The following is a 26,074-nucleotide window of genomic DNA, read 5'->3' as shown; positions in this document are numbered from 1 at the left end:
TGTCGGAATATTATTTATTTATTTTTCTTAACAAGTCAGTCGGTCAACCTATCAGGCGAGCTACTGAAAACCTGCCCGCGAGCTACCGGTAGCTCGCGATCGACGTGTTGGAGACCCCTGCCTTACAGCAACATATTCAAATCAATACCATCATATCCTTTAAACAATTTAGAAATATTATCTTAAATCTGCCTACCTGTAACTGTTTTAATTAAGCTAAATAACTTATTTCCAGTCTACATATCTCTGTAATTGTTTTTTTTTTTTTTTTTCTTTATCAGTTATTGTATATTTGGTGTATTTGCATTGTATATTGTGTATGTATTGTTGTTTTTGCTTTGCATTTGTTTGACTCAACATCATTGCAAATGAGGGTCACCCCCCAATTAATTTTTCGAGTATAAATAAAGGTTAAATAAAATAAAAATATATATAATTGACTGCTTTCAGGCTACTAAAATGAGCTGGAGTGAGATGAGCGGGAGGTTGTAGCTTAAGGATCAGCCTTACTAGTTTATTTTGTGATGTTTGAAACTTCTTTTTGAGGATTTTAGGGAGGTTTGTAAACCATGAAGTGCAGGCATAATCAAAGTGGCTGATACTAGGGCCCCAGCCAGTATCTCCAGAGCTTTCCTATAATGAGATGGGATGTTCTAGCCAGAAATGTTATTTTCTGATTAATTTTGGAAATAACCTTCACAGCCATACCCTCCCAGTTAATTAATTGTCAAGAATGCAACCTAAGTATGTCACAGTTTGTTTGGCTTTGATCTCAGATTCACCCACTACCACCTTGAATCCAGGTGACTACCTACATTTTGGGTTTGATCCAAAAAGTGTTGATTCAGTTTTACCTAAATGGAGTGACAGCTTTTTTTCAGATAGCCATGTACTGACCTTCTGAAGTTCTGCACTCAGTAACCTCTCCACCACGGCTTTATCTTGATAAGAGACTAAGAGGGCTGAATCATCTGCATAAAGATAGAGGTTGCAGTTACAAGCTGACTCCATGTCATTGATATAAAGCAGAAAAAATAGCCATAAGTACCATATACATTTTCTAGATTCACTCTTCAATAGCTCGGGTATTTTGCATTGGACTTTCATAAATTCAATATCCAGTGCTCAAGACCATATTCCACCAGTACCACATACTTTTTTATTTGGTGGCTAGTGTTTGAGGGTATTGTTTAGAATTTTATGCTGATGCTAATATAAAACTTTTAAAATGGTATCATCAATATAATATTCAATTGTTAACGATCCTAGGAGGTGTTATGCACCTTTCATCAGTTGTTTTTAATTAGTGTATGGTGAAACATTGTCGTGCCGTCAGCCACAGTACCTTTCCTTTAACGAGTCACACTTGATTCATACTCGTTTTACAAAAAGGAGATGCTGGCAACTAACATAGAATACAGCCTTACTGTCTTCTGGAAAATAAACAATCATGTGTCTGGTGCTTTGGCTCACAAATGAAAAATTAATACTTACTTAATACTTAAAATTAATAATTACTTTGACTTGTTGCCAAAATAATGGCAGAAACGCTAACCACGCAGCCACTGAAAAAGATCTCATCACAATGCGTCCAGAACTCCGCTGCCCACACGCTCACCTCCATCCGCCGCCGTGATCACCCCTGTCCTCCAAAACCTCCACTGGCTCCCAGTTAAATCTAGGATTCACTTCAAAATACTACCCACCACCTTTAAAGTCATAAATAACTTGGCACCTCCCTACCTCTCCGCCCTCTTCCTCCAACACACTCCTACCTGTTTCCTCCAGTCTACAGACACACACAAAACCCCCAGGACCAAGCTTCGACCCTAGGGTGACAGGGCCTTCTCAGTGGCCGCACCCTCCCTCTGGTACTCTCTCCCCTAGCACGTCTGACAGGCTAGCACACTCCCATCATTTAAACAGGCCCTCAAAACCAACCTCTTCATGATCGCTTTCAACTCATAACCTCCTTCCCTTCTCTCCCCTCCCTCATTTTAACTTTCTAGTCTTCTATACCTATTTCAGTTTTTTAGCTACCTATTTTTATCCTATTTTATCTTTTTACTTACATACGTTATTATTAAATAATTTTGTTCTGTGTTCATTCTGTCAAGCGACTTTGAACTTTAGAAAAGCACTATGTAAGCTGAATGTATTATTATTATTATTATTATTATTATTATTATTATTATTATTTATCATAAGAATAATAAGACATGCATGCAACTATAAAAATCTGGTGAAAGGAAAGGACGGAGCATAAGCTCATCTTCACTAGGCTATAGGTTGAGTATTCCATCTGTCTTTTTACCTGTGCCTTTATTATAGGAATATGCCACAAATTCTCATCGCAGCTGATGTAAACAGTTTTCAACATGTGTGTTGACTTTATGTTTATCAGGCGTGATGTGAGAAAAACATTTTGTTTTCATATGCGGGTAGGCCAAGGCAAGAAGGGCGTGATTGGCTTTCGTTAGGAAAACTCTTGAGCTTTTCTCTTTGGTCCGCTCGCGCTCTACAGTCATTTAAAGGGACTCTGTTAGCAATGGCACCCGCAGCGCATTAAGATAATTCTGCATTATTTTTATTACATTCATTAATTTGATCACTATAACTTTTATATTGTGCGTTTTTCTTTTTAAAAGTAGTAATTTTTCTTTTGGAAAATATGGTCTGGCCAGGGTACTCATTTTTTGTAATGATCAAAAAGCAAGTGCAGTATAACCACACTGTAGGATCAAATTAAGTAATATCGTTAACTTTAAGTATAGCCTTTTCACTTAAGGGTCACATAAAGCTGAAGTGAATAAAAATGATGCACAGCATGGATCATGCATGTGGAGATGTGTTGTTGGCAGGTATACGATTGGATACCAGGCAGCCAATGTCAATGCCTGTTCTATTTTGAATTAATTAAACTAATGCCCGTTTTCTGAACAAGCTGCATTAATGTAGGATTTGGTTTTGAAGGAGCTATTGTGTGTGACTTTTTACATCCATAGTGTTGTGAAATAAATTAATTCATAATAATCGGGAAACCGTCAAACTGTGGTAATTTCTCAGACTATGAGCGTACCATTAAAATCTATAATAAATTCTGGGTTAATGTTGAGCCCATCTCTAAAACTTTCCCACGGTCTTAAGAGAGAGGCTGACAGAAAATAATTTGATGTATAATAATGCAGATAATATTCATTATATATAGTAGTAATAATAGTCATTTTGTTGTTCTCCAAACCTTCAGAGGCTTTATTTGACTAACATATCATAACTTCAATGATTCTATGTTGATAAAATCATAGTAGTTATGATCATAATAATAATCCCCACTTTAAATTGTTTCAATTTAACTTACAACTTTTAACTTAAAATTATTTAAAATTGTTAATTTTTCATTGAATGATGTGCAACACTATTATGAGATGATGTTGTTTTGATTGTGTTCCAGTTGAAAATGTGCAACACTAATATGAGATTGTGTTGTTTTGGTTGTGTTCCAGTTGCTAGCCACAATGTTGATCCAATACGAGCGAAGGAAAGGTGTCCAATCATCTGGTGTGATGGTCAGCTTCTGGCTGGTGGGTGCACTATGTGCCACAATTACCTTCAGGTCTAAGGTCATCAAGACGCTTTATCAGGTAAGCATTATGTAAGAACTAGATCTGAGTGTGTAAGCAACATATAATTATTTAATCTTTTAAAGGTCCCATGGCATGCTACTTTATGGATGCTTATATATAGGTGTTAGTGGGCCCTTAATACAATATTTGATGACGTTGAAGAAATTCAGCCTTGGTGCAGAATTAAGCCCGCAACACAGCGGCGCCAAAGCGCCGTGGTGCGCAGTTTATGCTCGTCAAATGCCGCCCTTAGCCCTAATAGGAAGCGTTGCGCTGCAGCATCGCTGTGATTATGGTTTGAAAGAAGCAGATCAACAAACATAGTCGGAATAGGCTACCATAACGTAATACCAGTTGTTTTAGGACTACATATATGGCCCTGATGCCCATGATCCTCTGTTTGCGCTTATATTGATAGTCACATTAATCATAGTTACTTTATGTACTGTTGGGCACTTTATTTACATTTAGTGACTTTATTTAGTCATTGCTCATTCTTTTTGCATTGTGGAATTATTCATCTAGTGCATCAACAATCTTCATATGTATAGGACCTTGTATCAATCCGGGATGTACCAAACAGCTTTAAAGGTCCCATGGCATGCTACTTTATAGATGCTCTAATATAGACTAGAGTTTTCGCGAGCGCTCAACCTCTAGTTTCAATTAAACCCATAGCAATAATGTGGAAACCCCTGTCGATAATGTAACAAATTTCTGAGCGCATAATATAATAACATTTTGCCTATAATTTTACAACGTATAACATTCGTTCACCACAAATGACTCTTAAAAGCAGTGCCAACATTTAAATATTTTTTAAACGTTCAGCGATCAGAAGGGAACAGGCTGATTATCATTTAGGGTGCCACTCGATGACATGCAGAACTGCCATCAACACGCCCACTGAAGTGGTGTGAGAAATACAGACTTTCTACTCCTCATTCACATATAAGGTCATTTACATTTCCTACAGAGAAAATACTACCTCAGGGGTAGTATTATTCAGGAGATTTTCAGGCTACAAATGTCAGGATTTGTTGTTCACACATACGGCCCATCAGGAGAATATCAGGACTTACACGTTTGTCTGAAAGCAGCTAGTGTGTGATCATTGAAAATTAATAATCATCATTGTGATTAAACATCTCTTCCAGTGTCCTGGCCAAGACAGGCAGCAGTAGCATACAGTCACACATAGAATACACACAAAACATAAGAAAAATAAAACTAAAACAGTCCATGGGGGGGATATCAATATCACAAGACATTTGGGGAGGTTCAAGGAGGTGGGTAATATTAGCTTTGAGCAACAAAGTGTAAAGACATTTCGGGAGGCTGAAGGAGGCGAGTAATATTACATTCGAGCAACAAAGTGTAGTCAGGTGGACGACTCTATAGACATAATTCACCATACTGGGTTATTGACATGTTTTCGTTCTGTGTTGTAGGGACACTGTCTCCTTAAGAATCACGTGACTTCTGTGTTGATATGCCGGTGCGTGTTTGAATTTAACGTTTTTTATATAACAATGAACGACCCGTCGTTGCTTATTGAGGTGAGAAATTAGCTGTGTTCAAAATCGTTCCCTACGGATATAGTGCACTATATAGGGTGTTTGCCATTTTGTGGTGTTCGAATTCTCAGTGGTTAGTTTCATGCACTATATAGTGGACTTAAATTACCCCAAATCTGAGTGAACATACGATTTTCCCTACATGTTACTCCCGTATACCACAATGTAATGCGGTCGTGTTTTTCCGGAGGAGAAGAAGAAGCTGAATAACCGCGAAAACAAATACATTTAATGATGGAACTCCGGCTTTCGTTTAGAAATGTCAACAATTTATTTGGGATTTAACATAGAAAATGTAACATTCAAAATGAATAAAAAAAACCATGATCAAGGAAATGTAACATTCAACATCAATACAACCTCCAGCTTTCCTCGTGAGTACCCGGTTTGTTAACATGATGTGGGCGCATCTGAATTCTCGTTAGTTCATTCCCTATATAGTGCATGTAGCCCTTTTACCCCTATAATAAAGAGGGCAGGGCCCTAGGTTCTTCTATCAATCTTAAATTATTAGTTTTGAATTCCTATATTTGGTAACCATATAACAAGAGCATCCTTAATGAATATTAAACACTAAACATACACAATATCAACACTACACGTATTAGTAAGCAGCCAACAAAAGTAAGTAAGTAGTAGAACGTTTACTTATTTTAGAACAAAATATAAATGCACGTGCATGTCACAGATACCATATCACAATATCACAATACAGGCTATAAGTAATAATAACATTACTAAACTAAACTAAGCCGGCATAATTTATAAAAGAAAACAAAAGAAAACAATCCTGTACAAAAAGAAAACCCTGTTGCAGGCCTGTTGATTTTAGTAGTCCTCTTCGCTCCTCCGAGCCAACGGGAACACGGTAGGCTACTCACACGTCCAGGTGAACGGCAACGGGCGTCCTTGAATGTCCGTGGAAAGGCCAGTATCGGGAAAGTCTGCGAAAGTCTGTCGAAAGGACAAAGACGCTCCTCACTGGCTTGTCGCTTGATTCCTCTTCGCCAGAGGAAGGTGAACCAACTCTCGTGGTCACACTCACTATCTGGTGCGGCGGTCCACGGGAAAATCCCTTCGTAGTAGAGTCGCTAGCTGCGCTAGTTAGCAGGCCACTACTGTTCAGCTCCTTGCGTTAATTAACTGACCGGGTCGTTAATGTGGACTGGTCCGGTGGAGCTTTTTAATAAAGTTCGTATTGAACTTTATCTTGCATCTTCAGAGTTGCTGATATGTCATCAACAGACGGTACTCCAACGAAAAACATCTAACGAACGTCTTTCCTCCATTCTCCCCAACTCCAGCATGTCTTCTCTCCTCTCCCTTCCCGCCTTCACCACATTCACCCACAAACACCTCATCGCGCCCCCTCCTGGCTGGATGGCCATATCACAGTTCAATTAAGCAAAGGATATATACAACATTTACAATACATCAAATAACATCTACAAAGTTTGCAACCATTACCCAAACGTCAAAAAACATTATGAAAAATAATACTCGTATATGTTGTTTATTGTTATGAATAACCAGAAACCGAATCCCAACTGGGTTACATGCAGTATAAAACACTACATAGGGAATAGTGAGTGAGTGAATAGGGAACGAATTCGAACACAGCTATTGTCTCTTCCCTTATTTTATCGCAATTTCTACTGTCTATAGACAGTACGTTTTACCTGGCAGTTTATCGACGTGTTTAAAAACATAACGGGCACTATCTTCCATCCAGCGCAATTGACTTTCTAAACGCCACAAACCAGGGAATACCTGGTTTAAAGTCAGTGGCGCGTTGTTCAAATGCTATTTTAAGGGCGTATGCATAATGTTACTTGTGCACCTCGCGCATACACTTTGCTTCTCTCTTCTACCTAGCCACACATTCTTGGTAAATTATTTGGGAAAGAACAGCTGATACAGCGGTAATAAGTTGTACTTTTAAATCAATGCATCTGCAAACACCGTACAGCAAACACATATTTTCTTGACACAGACATCGTGTACAAGCCCATAACTTTTAGGATTGATGAATATTTGATCGTGAGAAAACACTGTTTTACTGCGAGTGAGTGTTTAAAAGAGTGAATAAATGCGGGCGTGCGTGTGTGTATGTGTAAAAAAATTAATGAATGCGGGCGCGCATGTGTGATGGTCCATCTGTTTAAACACACGCAAACTAAACACGCAACGCATAATACAGTCCATGGCAATGTATATTAATGGGGGGACACATGCATATTAGGAACACAAGTCGATAACGATAATGCATACAATACTGGTAAGAAACGATATTTGTTAATGAATTGCGTATATCATTAAATAGAACCACAGTTACCGCACATGATATTAAGTTTTCTTTGCCGACATTATTTGGTCATAAACTGAGCCATTTGAAGTTTAAAATTCATGTGGTCATGCATCTGTATCATCAGAAACTGCAATCGCGCTGTCAAAATATCAACTCGTCAGATTCAAATGTGCTCATGGCTCTTAAAGGGGATGGGAGACGGCGCTCTCATTAGTTTATTGCACGTTACGCCCAAACCACACCTATGGGTAATTAGTCTACTTCAAACCAACCCTTTTTAGACTTCACAAAGCTACTTGCGCTTGGCGCTTCTCACTTGCGTTTCAGACCATTAAAATAGGGCCCAACGTCTTACCTGGGCGAGTGTTTCTGCGGCGTGCGTGTGTGTTCTTACCTGCGCGTGTGCCGATGGAGGAGCCGTTAAACGTCTTTACCTGTGCATGTGTGTGCGCGCGTGTGTGTGTGTGCGCTTCCGTGTATGTGTCGCTGCCTTTGTGTTGACGTGTGGTGTGTGCACGTGCTTGTGGTGTGTGTGTGTAGTGTGTGCGCATGTGTGTGCGTTGCCGTGCATGTTCGTGCGCATGTGCGTGCTTGTGGTGTATATATGCGTTCACGCTTGGCACATGCGCACTTGAGTAACTGGTGCGACAGGCCTGCTATTATAGTAGTAAGATATTAGCGGGCCCCTAACACAGTATTTAAAGATGTTCCCGAAATTCAGCCGTGGTGCAGAATAACAGCCACTACGAGCCAGTCGCACATTGAGCTTTCCCCAAACACGCTGTTTCGGTGTCTGTAGCTTTAATGCAAATGAGGAGGAGAGAGGCGGGTCAAGGAGGAGGGTGGGGGTGTGGCCCTGAGCAGCTTGCGGCCGCGGTACCATGCGCTCTTTTTACAGTGGATGTATCGCAATGGCGAGGCGCACACAGCCTTTGGCCGTGTTTTGTAAATATTCTAGAACACTCCGGGTGCTCTGGCGGGAGTCCTGGAGCTCTATGCCTCAATAACATCATATATTAAATAGATATCTATATATATTATATTACTGTGTGTGTGTGAGTGTGTTTTCTTTCACATATTTCCTTACCACAAGTTTTAATTACTACATTCATTCAATCATTTAAGTGCATTTAAGTTTGAACATGAATACTATTCTGAGGGCAGAACAAATACTATTCTGAGGGCAAAACACTCCCCGTCTGGCATGTAATGCCACTAACTTCAAACCATTCTTTTTAAACCCCTTTTTTTTTTTTCTTAGTCCATTTCTATTCAGTCTTTTCTAGGAGAAGGACCACATCCAAGATGGGCCGCAGGTAAGTCTTTGAGGTGCCTTGAGATGATGTCTTCACTTCAACTTTGCAGACCTTTCCGTCGCCGCTCGGAAAGGTTGATTTGACCAGAGCCATTGGCCACTTGTTGCTTGGTGCTTGAGTTTGCTTTAACAGCACAATGTCCCCAGGTTGAAGGTTGTGATGTGTACTGTGCCACTTACGCCTTGGATGGAGAGTGCTCAGGTACTCATTTCTCCAACGGCTCCAGAATAAATTGGCAAGCACTTGCACTTATCTCCAATGGCCTTTCAGGAGATCTTTTCCAGTGAAGTCACCTGGTGGAGCAAGCAGGCCTGGCTTTTGTGTCAGGAGCATGGCAGGAGACAACAGGACAGGAGAGGAGGGATCCGATGAGATGGGGACCAGCGGCCTTGCGTTGATTATGGCAGACACCTCTGCCATCAGCGTGCATAGAACCTCATGCGTCAGGTAAGTAAGCATATAGTCTAATATTCTGCGTGTCACCCCAATCATTCGCTCCCACACACCTCCCATGTGGGACGCGTGCGGGGGGTTGAACTCCCATGTGCAGTCCTTGCTGTGGAGATAATTCAGGATGCTGTTCTGCTTTTCATCAGGAGGCCTCATTCCCAGTTCTGCACTGGCAGCAATAAAGTTGGTCCCCCTGTCTGGCCTGAGCTGCTGTGCTGGACCTCTAACTGCAAAGAATCTACGCAGTGCATTGATACAGCCGGCTGTGTCCATAGACTCAATTACTTCGATGTGTACTCCCCTGGTACACATACATGTGAACAGAATGGCCCACCTTTTGCTTTGCGCTGCACCTCCTTGAGTAAGTCGGGTCACCACTGTCCATGGTCCAAATACGTCCAGCCCCACGTAGCTGAAGGGCGGAGAGGTGTCGAGCCGCTCTGGAGGGAGGTCAGCCATCTTTTGCACTTCCAGTTTCCCTCTAAGCTCACGGCATGTCACACAGTGATGGAGGATAGAGCTGACCAGCCTTTTGCCAGCAACAATCCACAGTCCAGCCGCTCTGATGGATGAACTGTCGTCCCTGGTGCTTCACTTGTATGTGATGGTGTTCCACAAGCAGTTAGGTGACATGGCTATTTGAGAGAATGATGGGATCTTTTACCTCTGATTCCAGGGAGGAATGTCTGAGACGCCCTCCTACCCTCAGCAGGCCGTCAATGATGTAGGGGTCAAGGGTCAGGAGCGGACTTGAATTGGGAATTTCTCTCTTTGCTTGAAGAGCAGCACGTTCGCCTGGAAACGAGTTTCTTTGAACAGTCTCTATTATGAGTCTCCTCGCTGCTGCGAGTTCTTCAGGGTGTGAGGCCTACTACACTGATGCCATGCTTTACATGCGTGCTGTGAAGTGTCTGAGATGGAGCTTGACTTGTGAGAACGCACCTTATGTATCAGAAAGCAGACGGCTCTCAGCAAGGAGTTGGAAAAACACTTGAATCTTTCAGAGGTGAGCGGCTTGGCTTCGATGTGAGTGGCTAAAACAGTCACTTGTGGTCTGACATCCACATCCGTTTCAGGCTCTATCAGTTCAAAGTGCTTGTGCGTGTCTGGCTTTGGGGGATTGTAGAGGAAGTCCGGCCCCTTGAACCACATTGTGTCCATCAGCTGTGATGCAGCTACTGACCTGGTGGCTATGTCAGCTGGATTCTGTTCTGAGGGCACGTAATGACACTGCTCAGGAGATGTTGTCTGGCATATGCGATGCACACGATTGTGTACGCATACATAGAAGCGCTTTGAGCCATTAAAGAAGTATCCGAGGACCACCTTGCTGTCGCAGTAGAACTTAACAGCGTCTGCCTTGTGGTCCAGTTCATCCAAAATCAGCTCCGCCAGCTCAACAGCCAGGACAGCCCCACAGAGCTCGAGGCGTGGGATTGTTGGCTCTGGCTGTGGTGACAGTTTGGCTTTTCCCATCACAATTCCAACTTCACAACAGCCCTCTTTAGTGACAGCTCTCAAGTAAGCAACCGCCCCTATAGCCCAGTTGGAGGCGTCAGAAAAAAGGTTCTGTGTACATGGGTTTTGAGAGTGACATTGGAACATAGCAGCGGGGCACATGGAGGATGCTCAGCTCCTTGATCGATGATTTCCACATTTCCCATGTGCTCACCTTTTCAACAGGCAGAGGAGTGTCCCAGCCCTGGACTCCACTGGACAGATCTCGCAGTAGCAGCCGGCCTCTGATCGCCACTGGGGCTGCCAGACCCAGCGGGTCGAAGACGCTGTTGACTATTGACAGCACCCCGCGACGGGTGTAAGGCTTGCCAGTGACGGCTACCTTAAAGGTGAACATGTCTGTGTTGATGTCCCAGCATAAGCCTAGACTCCTCTGCGCAGGCAGAGTCTTGTCGTCCAGGCCCAAGTCGCCAGTTCCTCGGGTTCGAAGGCTCTCATCACAGCGACACTGTTCGATGCAATTTTGTGCAGTTTCAGGTTGGACTCTGCGAGTGACACACAGGTACGTTTGAACAGGTCTATGGCTGCAGAGTCTGTGGGCATTGACACGAGCCCATCATCTACATAAAAGTGTCTTAGAACAAACTGCTTTGTGTCTCTTTTTGGTAAAGAGTTCATCTTCAAAGGACATGGCGCACTTGTTGTCACCGTCTGTTCGCTGGAAAACAGTCAGCCCAAGCCGTTCCTCGGCTGGCATAGGCTTCAGTGTGTGTGTGTGGAGTGGCCATACCTGGTCTCCCCGCCGTAGCACAGTTTTTCCTTCACGCTGATGCTGTTGTAGCAAGGAGTGAGGAGTGACGGACGTCCATTCTGGAGCATGTGTGTTCTGAAGATGCTCAGGGTTGGTTTGTGGGTGTTGTCAAAGCACACTTCACCTATAATCACCCAGCCTAAGTCTAGACGCTAAGCAAAGGGTGCGTTATGAGGTCCATTGACTTGATCTCTCACCTTGTGCACGCGTTTCATGTCTCTCCCTAACAGGATCATCATCTCAGCGTCGGGATCCAGCTTGGGGATGTGGGAAGCGATGTGTTTCGACTTTGAACAGGTGAAAAAATTCAGAGCGGGCTAGAGAGCGATTAATCTGATCGTCGAGTATGGTGTACATCTTGATGGAGCGCTCTGGCTGACCCTGGGGGAAGACGCGCACCAGGCACACCTTTGAGCAGGCGGCTTTTCTTGCCGCAGACTTTGGTGCATCGTGACGTCACTTCGAGTGGGGAATTGCCTTGTGTCGCTGTATCTCTTTGTGGAGTGGGCAATGGATGGGAAGGCAAAGAGGTGTCTGGGTGCATTGCAGAGCAGTGTCTTTCGCTGTCACACTCACCGCATTTCAGTGTTGCCTGGCAATCATTAGCCAGGTGGCTTGGGGAGCAGCACTTGAAACAGCGTTTATGTTCTTTTAAGATGGTTTTCCGCTCTTGCAACGTTTTCATTCTGAATGACCTGCATCTGTCCAAGGGATGAGCTTTTCTGTGCACAGGGCAGTATCGAGCTGGGTCGTTGTCTGTAGATGCTGTGTAGCCTGTGTCAACAGTGGCAGACACATCTTTTTTGTGCACAGCTATAGCAGTCTTGATTCCACTGGGCTTAAACAGAGTTCTCTCACCTTTGCTGTATGGCTGGCTGTTGATTGACAGGCTGAAGTTCGGGTCATTTCAGGCCTTGGCTTGGCCCTAGACAAAGTCCACAAAAAATGGAAAAGGAGGAATAGTTGTTCTGTGCTGTTCCTTGTACTTCGAGCTGACATTGAGCCATTTTTCCTGCAGGCCTGTAGTCAACTTCTCCACTATGGGTTTTATCCCGCAAGGCTTGTCGAGGTAGGCCAGGCCAGGGAGATATCCATCGTTTTTGGCTGCTAACAGCTCCATGAGAAGATCACTGAGCTCTCTCAGTTTTAAGTTATCTCCAGCAGACAGACGGGGGAAGTTATCAAGTCTTTTAAACAGGGCATTTTCCACTATTTCTGGTGTGCCATAGCATTCTTGCAGTCTGTCCCAGGACAGCTGAAGGGCAGCTTTGGGGTTTGTGATAAGAACAGCACGGATCCTCTTCACGTGTTCAGGTGACTCTTTTCCTAGCCACTTCACTAGAAGGTTCAATTCTATACTATATCATATCCCTAAGCCCTGCGTTGCATTTAAGAATGACGACTGCCACGCCCTAATGTTCTCTGGTGTGTCATCGAATTTTGTGAGGCCAGTAGTCACTAATTCTCTGACTAAGTTAGGTACTAAGTTGTTTGAGCTTGACCTTGATTGTTCTATTCCATTTGATGTCATGAGAGAGCCATTGTCTTGGGTAAATATCAAGCAGTTTTATAGAAATGTATTGAGTACAGTAAATATACAACATGAAGTCAGTGTTTAACACTTTCATTTAACCCTTTTCCAATATAATATTGAGACACTGAATTTGTATTATAAAATCTTGATATTGTTGCTTCAAATTAGCTCTCATTGTGTCTTCCGTTTCATAAACCAATGTCCATTAAAGTCCATTCAATTTTTGTTTAGCCTAGCAAACAAACTAAAATAATATGTTACCCTTAGTCTGAATATGCTAATTGTGATAGAATACTGGCAAAATTCAACCTAGGAAAACTGCATTTGGCAACTTGGGCTTAAAAGACTTAACATTCTTGTAAGACCAACATACGTGTAGAATGTTTTCTTATTCAATTGAGCTAATCTGAAACATTATCACACATAACCTAAATTCAAAGATAGCTGAAATCGCACAAAACATTAGAAACATAAATAACTAAATTAAACTTTTCTACAACAGTGTGTGGATGTAAAAGGTTTTTCCCGGCTCAAAATAAGGCGGAGGTTGTACCAATTCTGAGGTGGAGAAAGTGTGCCAGAATTGTTTCTGGCAACCCCTTGGGGTTGCTTAAGACCTTCACTCACTCACACACTGACTTAGTCATTCTTTATGTTACCTAGCCATCTAACTTAGCCAAGGGGTGGACATGCATCTACAGTAGTCAGGATCACATTACGTTTTACATTTATCTAAATTTAAAACCTTCAGCCTATATTGGTGTGGGCGGGACGGTAAAAAAGCCACGCCTACAGTGTCTGAATTATCTCTGAACCATAAAAAAATTGTATGGCGGTGTCTTTACCACTATTTGTAGGAGCAGAAACTAGTCAGAACTGTTAATGACACTGCGTTGTTGGTCTAATGAGGTAATCGATTAATTAATTGATATCAATACCAAAGATATAAGAATCCTTAAGATAAGAAATAAAAAATAAGAAATACAGGTATACGAGGAAGCATCAGAACGTTCTCATCCCACTGGCTCACAGTGGAAAGGAGAGGAATAAAACTATCTAGATAGAGCCCATGGGGATGATTCATTGATACTAATTCATTTTGACTCATTGGGAATCCGTCCAGGACAGCTGGGTTTTAACTCCTACGACTTTCATTCAAGTGTTTCTCTGTTTCTATTTGTTTTTTCTGTGCATGTTTTTTAGCCATCAACTGTGTCCGTGTGGAGGGACACAACATTTTACACATACTATGCCTTGATGTTGGTTGCCCTGTTCCTCTCCTGCCTATCAGACCAGCCGCCACTCTTCTCTCAGACCATCAAAGATGAGGTGAGTTTCAGAATATTGCTCTTTCTCTGTCTTCTCTTAGGCATTCGCACTTTTGTGTGTTCTTTTATAGGGATGATTCTACTGAATTGGTGCAAAGTCATCAAAAACAGGTTATATTTTACTTCCTCCTGACCGTCAGGGATGGTGGATGGTTGAAGTCCTGGCTGAGGTCACCAGTTTCACCTGGTCGGCATCAAGTGGAAAGAGAAGGCAGATAGCTGCCTGCTCACCTCAGTGCTCCTGAGGGATGAGAATCGTGTTGTGGAAGAGGGGGGCAGGGGGGGAACCCAGGAGACTGGAGCTGCTGGTGGATGGAGTCCACTTTCTTCTGGAAGAAATCCAGGATCCTGAAGCAGGGGTCAGCAGCATCAGAGGGTTCAGTGGCAACAGGAGGGTGACGGAGACGGTTGATGTTCGAGAAGAGCAATTTGGGGTTTTTGTTGATGAGTGTTGAGTAACACCTTGTTTTTTCCTGGGAAAGGGCGTCTCTCTAGTTTGTGACGTGTTCTTTGAATGCGTCACGATGGACAGTCAGGCTGGATCTTCTGTATCGTCTCTTCCTCCTACGTTCTGTGAAAGTCAGGGGTGAACCAGGGGGCAGGGCGAGAGAAAGACACATAGCGAGTGGTGAGAGGAGCTTCAAAGCCCAGGCTGAGAGAGAGGGAATGGTTGTAGTGTTCCACCACGCCATCAACTCTTTGGTAGGGGGCTGGGCGAGGTGGGTCACTTTGAATTTCCCCCTGGGGATCAATAAAGTATTCATCTATTAATCTATCTAGGGAATCAGAGAGAGAGGAAATACACGCCCGTTTGATGATTCTGCTGTAGCGCAGTGTGTGTGAGTGACAGGAGACGTGACTATGTCAGCTGGAGAGAACAGAGAGAGCGAGAAAGTGCTGGTGTATCGATACAGCGGAGAATGATTATTGAAACCGTTTAAAATATTTAGTATATTTTTAACAGTACCAGTAGGTTTAGGTGTTATCACCAAATAGTTTATCTCCCTTTGATGTAAATTGGGGAGTTGAGTTACAGGCCTACAGCCTCCAAGACGAGAAGGGCTTTGGAGCTGAGAAGTGCTCGTCCACCTCATGGGCCTCCTACATACCTTTGAAACCATATTTCAACGCTAATTGTTTTTTCACTATCAAAACAGCGGAGTCATCTCCAAAATTTTGTGAAAACGGAATGGAAATAATGTCTGTTTCCCATTTCAAACCATTCTGTAGAATCAATCAACCATTTAAGGTTTATTCAGCAAAGTAATTTGTTGGTAATTTGCCTATTCCTTCCTTTTTGAATTGCATTGCTTTGATCTTTTGCATTAAAGACCTGACTTACAAATGATTGATTACCCAGAATCCTTGTCCTGAGGGTGGATCTCCCTTTCTCTCTAAAATAAGCTTCTGGTGGATCACAAGGTAAGAAAAAAACTAGTAACTTTATAACATTCTGTGACCAAGATTCAGATTTCAGCAGGGTTAGTTGATGCATTTAGAAAATGAGTTCCCATCCTCGCACGCACACGTATACATGTGTCTGTATGGTATATGTTTTGTTTATGTATATTTGGATTATTTTATCCATATTGTCCTAAAATACAATGCATCTGTTTTGCTTTTTTAATGCCGGTATTCTACTATTCACTTCTTCCTTCCAGGCTGATGGCAACAGGATACAAACGTCCCCTGGAAGAGAAGGACCTGTGGTCCCTGAACCCTAAAGACTGCTCCCAGATTGTAGTCCCTCACCTTGAGCGGTGTTGGCATGCGGAATGCCGAAAGGCCAACAGGTCAGGAGACGCATATACACATACAAGAACGGACCACAATACAGTGTATTGTTTGCATCTTGCTCATGCTTAATAAATGTACTAGCTCATACAAAGAATAATGGGCGTGAGCCATAGGAGAAAAGGGCTCCCTCTCCTTCTTAAATCTTAGTGTTTTAATCAAGCTAAAACAGGGGGTTCCCTTACACTGTTACCAGAACACATACTAGCTGAAAACAGAGATGATCATGGATTGGGATTGTTAAACACAAAACAAATCATGGCCGTTAAACAGAGGTGGTTTCTCAGTAGACTAGGAGGACCGGATTCTGTGAAAATGTTGCATTATTATTACATATTAATTATTTTATATCTAATTCCTAAGATAAAAAACGTTACTGTTAATAAATCATCTTCCAACCCTCTTCCACACCGATACAAATACAAACACTACCACTTCTCATCACTGAAATCGCAGATGAGAATGTGAATAATAAAGTCAGATCTGTCAATCAGTCACAGGGGGGTCACAGTGGGGTCGTAGGGGGTCACAGGCAGGGGCGTAGCCAGGACGTTATTACTGTGGGGGCCCACCTCTGGCCAGGAGTGGCCATGGCCCCCCCTGGCCCCCATGTAGCTACGCCCCTGGTCCCAGGGGGGTCACAGGGGGGTCATAGAGGACCAGATCTGAAATGTTTTGATTTAGTTCAAAAAAAGATTTCGATATAATTTTTGTCCAAAGTGCCCAACCATACCCTGTGAGTGCCGTTGTGACCTGGACACCGGACTAACCCTTAATGTATTGAACTGTATCGGTATATAGGATAAAGTAATCTGAAGGCCTTGCACTTCTCTGCATTATTTTGCAAAGTTAATTTATTTCAGTACCATTAAATCATGTTCACTGTTTATGTTAATACAAAATTGCCTGTTGTGCCAATCTGTGCTGAGTTGTTTTTGTGAACTGAAATGACGCCAATCAAGAGGGATACTTTCATTGCAACATTGTTTTTATCCACATTTTTTCTTAGACCAGAGGAAAACACCATTTACTCCGCTCATCGTGGCTCTCATGTGGAGGGAAAGGAAGCTCGGCAAAGGGATGAGTCTGAGATTCTTCTTGTCAGAAAACCTCTGAAAAAGGGCAAGCCATCCCTTTTCTGGGCAATGTGCCGGACCTTCGGTCCCCACTTCCTCGTCTCCTCGCTATATAAAATGATCCAGGATGTCCTCATGTTTGTTGGACCTGAGATCCTCCGGTAAGTCACCGTCTTGTTGTTCATTCTGATGTCCTTTGACGCTTTGTGTTATATGATGTCTGTGTTTTTTTGTTTTCATATATTTATTTATATATTTATATAACATATTTATATATTCAAGTGTCAGGTTAATTGTCAAGTTATCAAAGACGAGAACTAGCCAATGAGAGGCAGAGTAGGGCGGGTCACAAGCCAATGAGAGGCAGAATAGGGCGGGTCACTAGCCAATGAGAGGGAGAGTAGGGCGGGTTACAAGCCAATGAGAGGCAGCGTAGGGCGGGTGTGTTATCCCCATTGTTACGACCCACTTGGTACCAGACAGCGCTCCACACAATGTCATCACTCGGTCCCAGACAGAGCTCCCCACGGTTCCCTTTGGTCACTAGAGAACACGACCTGCATTCAGCAGAGTGGACATAGTGTTTTGGGGAGAATGGAAAAAGGATTTCACCCCTTTTTTTCTCTAAATTGGGGACCTCTTCAGTCAAAGTAATAAAGGGTCATAGATAACGCTGTTTACGATCATATAAGACAAATTTCCATGTTAAAAGTTATGAGTTAGTATCTGACCCGTGCCGTGTGGCCTGTAGGGCTGGTTAGTGTAACTGCTCATTGTTATGAACAAGGTTAAACAAGTCTGTGTTCTTCTTTCTAAACTTAACTTAGAATTGATATCAGGAGTATTAATTATTCAATTTAAATTTTAGATTGTTATCAGTGAGATATTATGATGTTTCTACAGTTGTTTAACATTGCTTTTGCTTCTCATAAAATATATATAACGTAAAAATGTACTTCATATATATAATAACGTAAAGAGTTTGTATTGTTAGCACTGCTTCATACAGTAGGTCTGAACATCAATAACAGGCTTTTTTTTATGTGTCACAACAGTCTGTTATAGAAAAATGTAGCCTGAATCATAGGAAGGGCCCTTTGCGCCGTGCATTGCAATCTTTGAAAAGAAAAAAAGAATGATGACGGTAACATTTGTATTTATATAGAGATGAATAAGAATAATTTGGAATGCAAATAGGGTATCGCAAGGTATGCCCCTTACACCCAGTCTCACACTAGACTACACACTGTAGTAGTATAACTATAGTATAGTATACTATATAGTGCAACTATGTTGGTCTACAGCGGAAAGCGCAGTCGATTTAAAATAACGGCACGTGACTGTCATGGTTGCTATGGTGGGTGCTATGGACGCTGATATTGCAGCCTTCCTAGCAACATTTTGCATCCCTCATCTCAAAGATGGAAGCCAGTCCATGTCACCTGGACATTCCCCGTTCATTGGTCAGAACATTATCCCTTATGTAGCGCAGAAGTAGAAGCAAGAGTGGAAGGCGATTTGAAAAAAAAACAATATTTTAAAGTTTTCTCTAAACAAAGTAAAATATACGGCCTATCTTTTGCATTTTTTCTACAGTATAAATGAGGACCCTGTGTATTGTGATATTATGTTGCATCTTGCCTGCCTTTAATTATCATAAGAAAAATTCTGCTTCCATGGTTACCTGCTTATTTGCAGGCACTTTGTGCCTTGATCTGTAATTCTTGGGGCTACACACACCTGCCAGTCCACCGCATGTCTCTGTTGCAGGTTCTGGAATAAGTTGTCTGTTTTTCCCATAAAGGTGGTACTATATCTTATATGCAGGCCTGATAGAGTTCAGGCGTGGTGCTGAATTCAGGCTTGAGCTCGGCCATGTATGTTGTCAAGAAAAGTGAAAATAGATGAGTGGTGCCTTTTTAAAATGTCTAGTCAACACGTCAACCTACCTGACCTTTTGATTGACATGTCTGCCACCAACTAGGCATAGTCTATATAAGGAAGTCTTTTACCTTTGTATGTTTGCACTGAGGATGGTCTGAATGGGACTGAAAACGTTTTGCACGCACTTGGGTAGCACTTTACACTTTTATGCATAAAAACTTATTGTTGCATCGGCTACATGGTGTGAGCGAGTTCCGCTCTTTTTATTGTTATCAAGAAAGGCAATTATCTATGGTGTCTTCGAATGTATTTGATAATTTCAGGCACAGATAATTTCACTTCCTATCAGCCCTGTATATGATATCAACATATCTATGCCATTTTACCACTGTAACTTAAATATGACCTTCATTTAGGGTAAACAAGAATAGAATGCTATGTTACATTTACATTTAGGGGCATTTAGCAGACGCTTTTATCCAAAGCGACTTACAATAAGTACATTTGTCATAAGAAGTGAAACAATATATCGCTGTCGGTACAGTAAAGATGTTCATAGAACCAAGTGCAAGTATTACAATCGCTAGGCTAACCCATTCCCCGTGTAAAGCAATGATAGCAGCTACTGTAGATGCTACACAATTAAGTACCTTGAATAAGTGCAATGCACAAGTGCCAGGACGTACAACATTCAATGGTGGCTGTGCTTTGGTTTCTATGCAGAGTCGAGGTGAACTCTGAACAGGTGAGTTTTGAGTCTTTTGCGGAAGCTGGTGAGCGACTCTGCGATCCTGACATCGGTAGGGAGCTCGTTCCACCACTGAGGTCCCAAAACAGAGAAAAGTTGTGACTTCGCTGATCGACCTTTGCTTGTTCTTAGCGATGGCGGTACCAGACGTCCAGCTGAGGTAGTTGAGCGGAGGGATCGAGCTGGGGTGTGTGGCTTTACTAATGCTTGGAGGTAGGCAGGGGCAGTTCCGTCGACTGCCTTGTATGCCAGTACCATCATCTTGAATCTGATGCGAGCTATTACAGGGAGCCAGTGGAGGTCTCAGAAGAGGGGGGTTACATGTGAGAACTTTGGTAGGGTGAACACGAGGCGCGCTGCCGCATTCTGGATGCGCTGCAAGGGTTTAATCGCAGAGGCAGGGAGTCCAGCCAGGAGCAAGTTGCAGTTGTCGAGGCGGGAGATGACCAGTGATTGGACTAGAAGCTGAGCTGCTTCCCTTGTGAGGAAGGGCCGGATCCTGCGGATGTTGTAAAGTGCAAATCTGCAGGATCGGGCCACCGCAGTGATGTTTGCGGTGCAGCATAACTGATTGTCCAACACTACACCAAGGTTTTTGGCAGTTGGAGAAGGAGATACAGTGATGTTCTCAACAGTGACGAGTAAGTCCATGTGTGGGCAATCTTTCCCTGGTATTAGGAGGAGCTCAGTCTTGTTGAGGTTAAGCCTCAGGTGATGAGCAGTTGTCCAGGTGCTGACTTCTGCCAGACATTCAGATATGCGTGTTGTAATCAGGGCTTTGTCAGATGAGGGAAAAGAGAGAAATAGCTGAGTGTCGTCAGCATAGCAGTGATAGGAAAAGCCGTGGGATGTAATTACAGAGCCCAGAGATCTAGTATAGAGGGAGAACAGAAGAGGCCCCAGTACAGAGCCTTGAGGGACACCAGTATCAAGCGTGCGAGGTTTGGACAAGGAGCCATTCCATGTTACCCGATAAGTGCGATCCATGTTCCATTTTACCCGATTCCATGTTACCCGATAATTGCTATGTTTTTGTCTTTCCACCCAGAACACTAGGGTTAGGGTCCGTGAGGGTTAAGCTATTTGGACATTTATAGTATAACGCCGTGTGTTTGGATGGGTGGAGCTCTGTCTGAGCAACGATTTATTTTGATGTCAGAGTAAGGGTTGAGCTTCTCACTAACGCCTCCAAGGGTCTAATTTTATACACAACAACGTTGCAAAAATGTAACCGGAACTTACTGTACAAAACACAAAAACAAATATGAGTTTATTGGAGTATAGAACTCCAGTCATTTCACAAACTGTTGGAAAGTAAACTGCTAATTAATCAATTAAATCAAAAGAATTGCCCTAATGGCTGCTTAAATACCACCCCTAATCAGAAAGGGGATAAAATACCTACTTATGGACTAAACGGCATAAACTGTCCTGCCTACTGTCCTTAAACAACCCAACTTGGACCCCACAGAATTAGATCCGTCTCTAATATCCCATTCTTGTCTAAAGTCCTTCAAAACTTTAGAGGATAAACAACTGCAGCATAGAGTTAGCAACAACTGTAATACAGACTGTACTTATAGCTTTATAAGTTCCTCCTCAGATTCCAACACATTTACATTCAGGGCATTTAGCAAAAGCTTTTATCCAAACTGACTTTTGTTGAGATTTTGAGCATAACAGAATACAGTACACCACATACATGAAGTGAAACTGAAACATTCTGTGAAACAAGATGCTAACAAAGACTGTTTACCCCCGACTCCCCCCCCCCCCCCACACACACACACACACACGCACCCCCTTCCATCCCTTACAGAGAAGTATCTCTCAGTACGTTTAAATGCACAGCTCAAGGCCGTAGTTCGACTATGCTCCTCAATCGGACAACTGCAATTGTCCGAGTATACATGGTGGTGAGAAAATCAATTCATTGGCCGAAGCATTTCTTACCCCGCTACGATAGGTAGCGCTGTGCCCATTTCAACTAGTGGTAATAGAGCCACCGGTTGACCTCTTTACGTCACTAGCAACAACAAACTCAGGCCGCCGCAGCATTCGAGAAAGATGTTTATTTTGACAGATGTGCCCAAAGTTACTACTTTACAACCTCGTTGATGACCAACATTTAGAAACGCATGTACTTTTATTTAAGCCTTGGGTGAAATCGAAGTGTTACACCTTCCCTGCTGTCGGCTCCCAGACCGTAGTCGAGGAGCACAGGGGAGACCTTCCCTCCAGGGCCGATGTTCTCTCGGGGGTAACACCCTTCACTTTGACCGGTAGTGGGTCTGCTTATAGGTCGGAATGAAGTGGCCACCGATTATTGACAGGCTGGGTACTTTATCCGTAGTTCCACTAACTTAACAGTACACGTTTGCACAGACGCAAACGGACTCATTCATTCACTAAACTGACACGCGCAACCGCTAGCTCTCCTCGCTCGTCCACTCACTCGCTGAAGTCACTCACACACACACACACACACTGCCATTCTCGCGCACACACATACGCTAACTCTCGTAACAGAAGCATAGCGTGTACTGAATGCATGTTGATGATGATACACTTCTTATAGGGGGTAACTACATTGGCACGACACCGGCTTCCTCTATCTTCTTCGCCACCTTTTAAATAAATTGCCGTCTCTCGTTTTCCGACGGCGACAACACGACTATCGTCTCCTTATGCTTCCGGCTCATGGCCCCCGGGAAAAATCTTGAGCGTGCGCAGAACGCAAAATACGATTCCATGCGATCCGCTCAAGCCTCCAGGAACAGTGCATACTTCCGCAATCCACCAGTGCTCAGCGGCCAGGCCTGGTATTGCAGCTGTTTAAGAAGGCTGTGGACGGGTCCCTCGATTCAAGGGGCCCAGAAGTAGATATCTCCGTTCACTCCAATACAAGTGGGGAACAGGAATGTGTTTCCGCAAAAAATGACTGGATATCAATCAAAGGCTCGTAATTATCTTTATGCCATGTACTAAAAAAATGTAAATTTGCTCTTTTCAAAACGCCACCTCAAGCGTTTTATTAGCCGTTTTATGTTATTATTTTTTGCTGGAGAAGGAGGGGTGGGCAGCTGAAAGGAGTCATAGTGAAACAAATGTTGTTTCGGCTCGGCATTTGAGAGGGCCTAGTGCAAGGCTCCGTTAACTTCTCGTGTCTGAGGTTTTTCCTTTTACTTAACATGAATGACGTTGATGGTTTTTAGGCACTTAGGGGACTTTTTATCACTAAGAGTGTTTTAGTGATAAAGGGATTTTTAGACTGGTTCAGCTGCTGCTCAATGACTCTCACGTTCCTCTGCAATTGCGATCATTGCGATTCACCATTTATTGATCCATTTATTCAAAAGATCCAAAGACAAAGAAGGGGTGCATTACGGTATCATTTTTATAGTATTGTTAATAGCCTAATAAACATTTCAGTTGTGTTAGTATTACATTTTTTTAATTTGCTTGTTTAGCTATGTATGACAGTTAACCTTTGTGTCGTGTTCGTTTCTCCCCCCTTACTTTGGGGCTCCCGGTCAAATTTGACCGGCCTGTTTTAACTGCCCTTACATTAACACAAAAACCATTGATCATCACCAAATTTTATTGAACTCCCTTTTAACCTGTAAACAATAACTCAGACTACTGGTTTACATGAATAACTGCAGTGAATAGACACAAAGACAGAAAAATCAAAACAGATGACCAAATTCACAGAACATCAGAACATCAACATGAACACATCGTGTGTGTGTGTGTGTGTGTGTGTGTGTGTGTGTGCACACAGGAGTGGCATTTTGCAATCAGGTTGCAGTGTGCCTTGCAAACATAGGCATCACATTTAAAACATGTAAGACTTGTCTTGTCTTATTGTCTCTAGGGGCACACATCTCTTCCATTTCTGCCCCTGTTTTGGGGGTGAGCGGCCAGGGCAGTGGCTACAATGAAAGAAACAATAATGAATAGATTGGAAACAATATTGAACCTGTCTTACACAAAATGCAATGTTTTGCATGAATACAAGTAAATCAAATGCATGACAGATGAAAACATACATTACCTTATCAAGGCAGTCAACGCCTCCTTTGTTTCTGTTGTAGTCCAGGATGATCTGGGGCTTCCTGTGCTCTGCTTCGCTGACAGCGGCGTCTTTGTGTAGAGTGCTCATCAGGATGACATTCTTATTTTTCTTGGGCAAATATGACACAAGACTGTGTTTGTCAGTGAAAGCAAATTTGGATGAGAGTGCCTCTCTCCCTCTGGTTGACACCAGTGCAGGGGGAAGTTGAGGCTTGTTCTTCCTCACTGTCCCCACCATGGTGAGCTTTCTTTTCAGCAGCTCCTGACCAAGCCCATGTGATGTGAAAAGTTCATCACATGTGACTTTATGCCCCTTGAGACCGGCTGTCATGCCCAACACAACACGCATGCCTTGGTTTTTTTCTGGCCTTCCAGTAACAGGTTTCCCTGTGTAAACCTGCATATTCCAGGCGTAGCTGCTGCTGACATCACATGCTGCCCAGATCTTGATCCCATACTTGCCTGGTTTGCTTGGGATGTACTGATTGAATGGACAGCGACCTCTGAAAGGGACCAGGTGCTCGTCCACTGTCACCTCAGGGCCTGGATTGTACATCAGTGGTAGGCGCTCCATCCACCTGTCCCAAACGTTCCTGATGGCAGCCAGTTTGTCGTCTCGCCAGCGGAAAGGTTGTCCAACCTCGTTGCTGATCGATATGTAGGCTAACCATTTATTTGTATATAAATTATTGATAGCATTTTTCGTAAATAGTTGGATGGAATCTGTTTCTTAAGCAATAACATTGAACTGTATTGTTTTCTAGGCCAACATACATTTACTATGTTGTTGGTATTATATGTTATATGGAGCAATCTTTCATATTTATGAAATTAACTTATACTTTCATGGTCGGTAAACAATGCGACTGCAATCGCTCAGACCTCTTGCTTATGATGCTACAATGCTAACAATGCTAAAAAACAAGAATATTTCGACATCCGGTACGTCATGAACTAGGTCGTGGCTAGGCTCCCATGATGCGGAAGCATATCTCTCATTGATGTTGTCCTGCGCCATTGAGCAGATACATAGGAATGAATGGGCGCCATTTTGGAATCCGGTGTCCATTCTATAATATGTCCATGGATCCGATCCGTTACATGCACGCTTAATTCGGCTAACAATCGAATAATCTAGATGTCTTATTTCGACTATGAGTAACTCGCTTAGATTTAAGGTGTATACATGCATCTTAATAATCCAATCATAGTTGGACTAAGCCAATAATTCGACTTTCTTGAGTGTCATGTAAACGTACTGAATGAAATAGGGTATAATGGGTTTTGATACAGGTAATAATGGTAGTGAATATCGGACATGCATGCCTTAACATATACAGAAACATACGTGTACAAGACATGCATGCTCATTTGGTCACAAAGACACACAATAAAATATCAATAAGTAAACATAATAATTAAAACAAAAACAATTAAATCATTTGCATACGCTTGACAGCGCTGGAATAGCCTCAGCTTGGATCTGTTAATGGGCGAACAAAATTTCATGACCATACGTCAAAAGGCTGAGGACTTATGATTCTTTAAAGTTTTCAAATGATCGCTTTAGCGCCCCATATAGTCCCATTTTGATTAACTTTAGCCTGGTTAACTTTGACCTATGCTTCTTTAAATACTTCAAGTTTGGTGGTTATTGACTCAAGTTAACTTGGGCTAATTTGGACGTCCAGCAGCCATTTTGTTACAGGTTCTTGGACAAATGTCTACAGGATTTCATGACTGTAGGTGAAAGGGGTCAGAAAACATGTCCGTCCAAAGTCTGCATTTTCCGTTAATTGATATAGCTCCCCCTATCGCCCGATCTGGGTACAATTTGAAGAAGGTTGCATTTTCAGTTAATTGTTTTACCGCTCCCTATAGCCATTTATGGCTGGATGGTGCTTTAATCTTTATTGTAGACTTCGCTTTATGTCAGAATGTAGACATTGGTCCATAGACAAAAAAGGATTTTTGTGTAAGTCTAAAAACCTAGGATCCTTAGGGAATTTAGTGTTTTTAACAAAGTTCAAGATAGTCATAAATCTATCCAAATAAAGTCATAGGTTCTTGAGGCATATTTGTTCAGCTAT

At 42.6% G+C, this 26,074-nt stretch overlaps 1 protein-coding gene across 1 annotated transcript in view; it reads left to right on the top strand.

Annotated features, from left to right (window-relative positions):
- The window catches only part of abcc1 (ATP binding cassette subfamily C member 1 (ABCC1 blood group)), a 122,069-nt gene that overhangs the window by 31,707 nt on the left and 64,288 nt on the right, over positions 1-26,074 (top strand). The window contains exons 4-8 of the mRNA XM_079744587.1: positions 3,504-3,641; positions 14,281-14,406; positions 15,766-15,827; positions 16,067-16,198; positions 17,209-17,436. Coding sequence (XP_079600713.1) covers positions 3,504-3,641; positions 14,281-14,406; positions 15,766-15,827; positions 16,067-16,198; positions 17,209-17,436 — 686 coding nt within the window. The remainder of the gene's footprint in view (positions 1-3,503; positions 3,642-14,280; positions 14,407-15,765; positions 15,828-16,066; positions 16,199-17,208; positions 17,437-26,074) is intronic.

The sequence above is a fragment of the Pollachius pollachius genome (genome assembly GCF_949987615.1).
Source record: "Pollachius pollachius genome assembly, chromosome: 10".
NCBI classification, from domain to species: domain Eukaryota; kingdom Metazoa; phylum Chordata; class Actinopteri; order Gadiformes; family Gadidae; genus Pollachius; species Pollachius pollachius.
The sequence above is the reverse complement of the archived record's forward strand: the minus strand, read 5'-3'. Positions and strand labels throughout refer to the sequence as shown.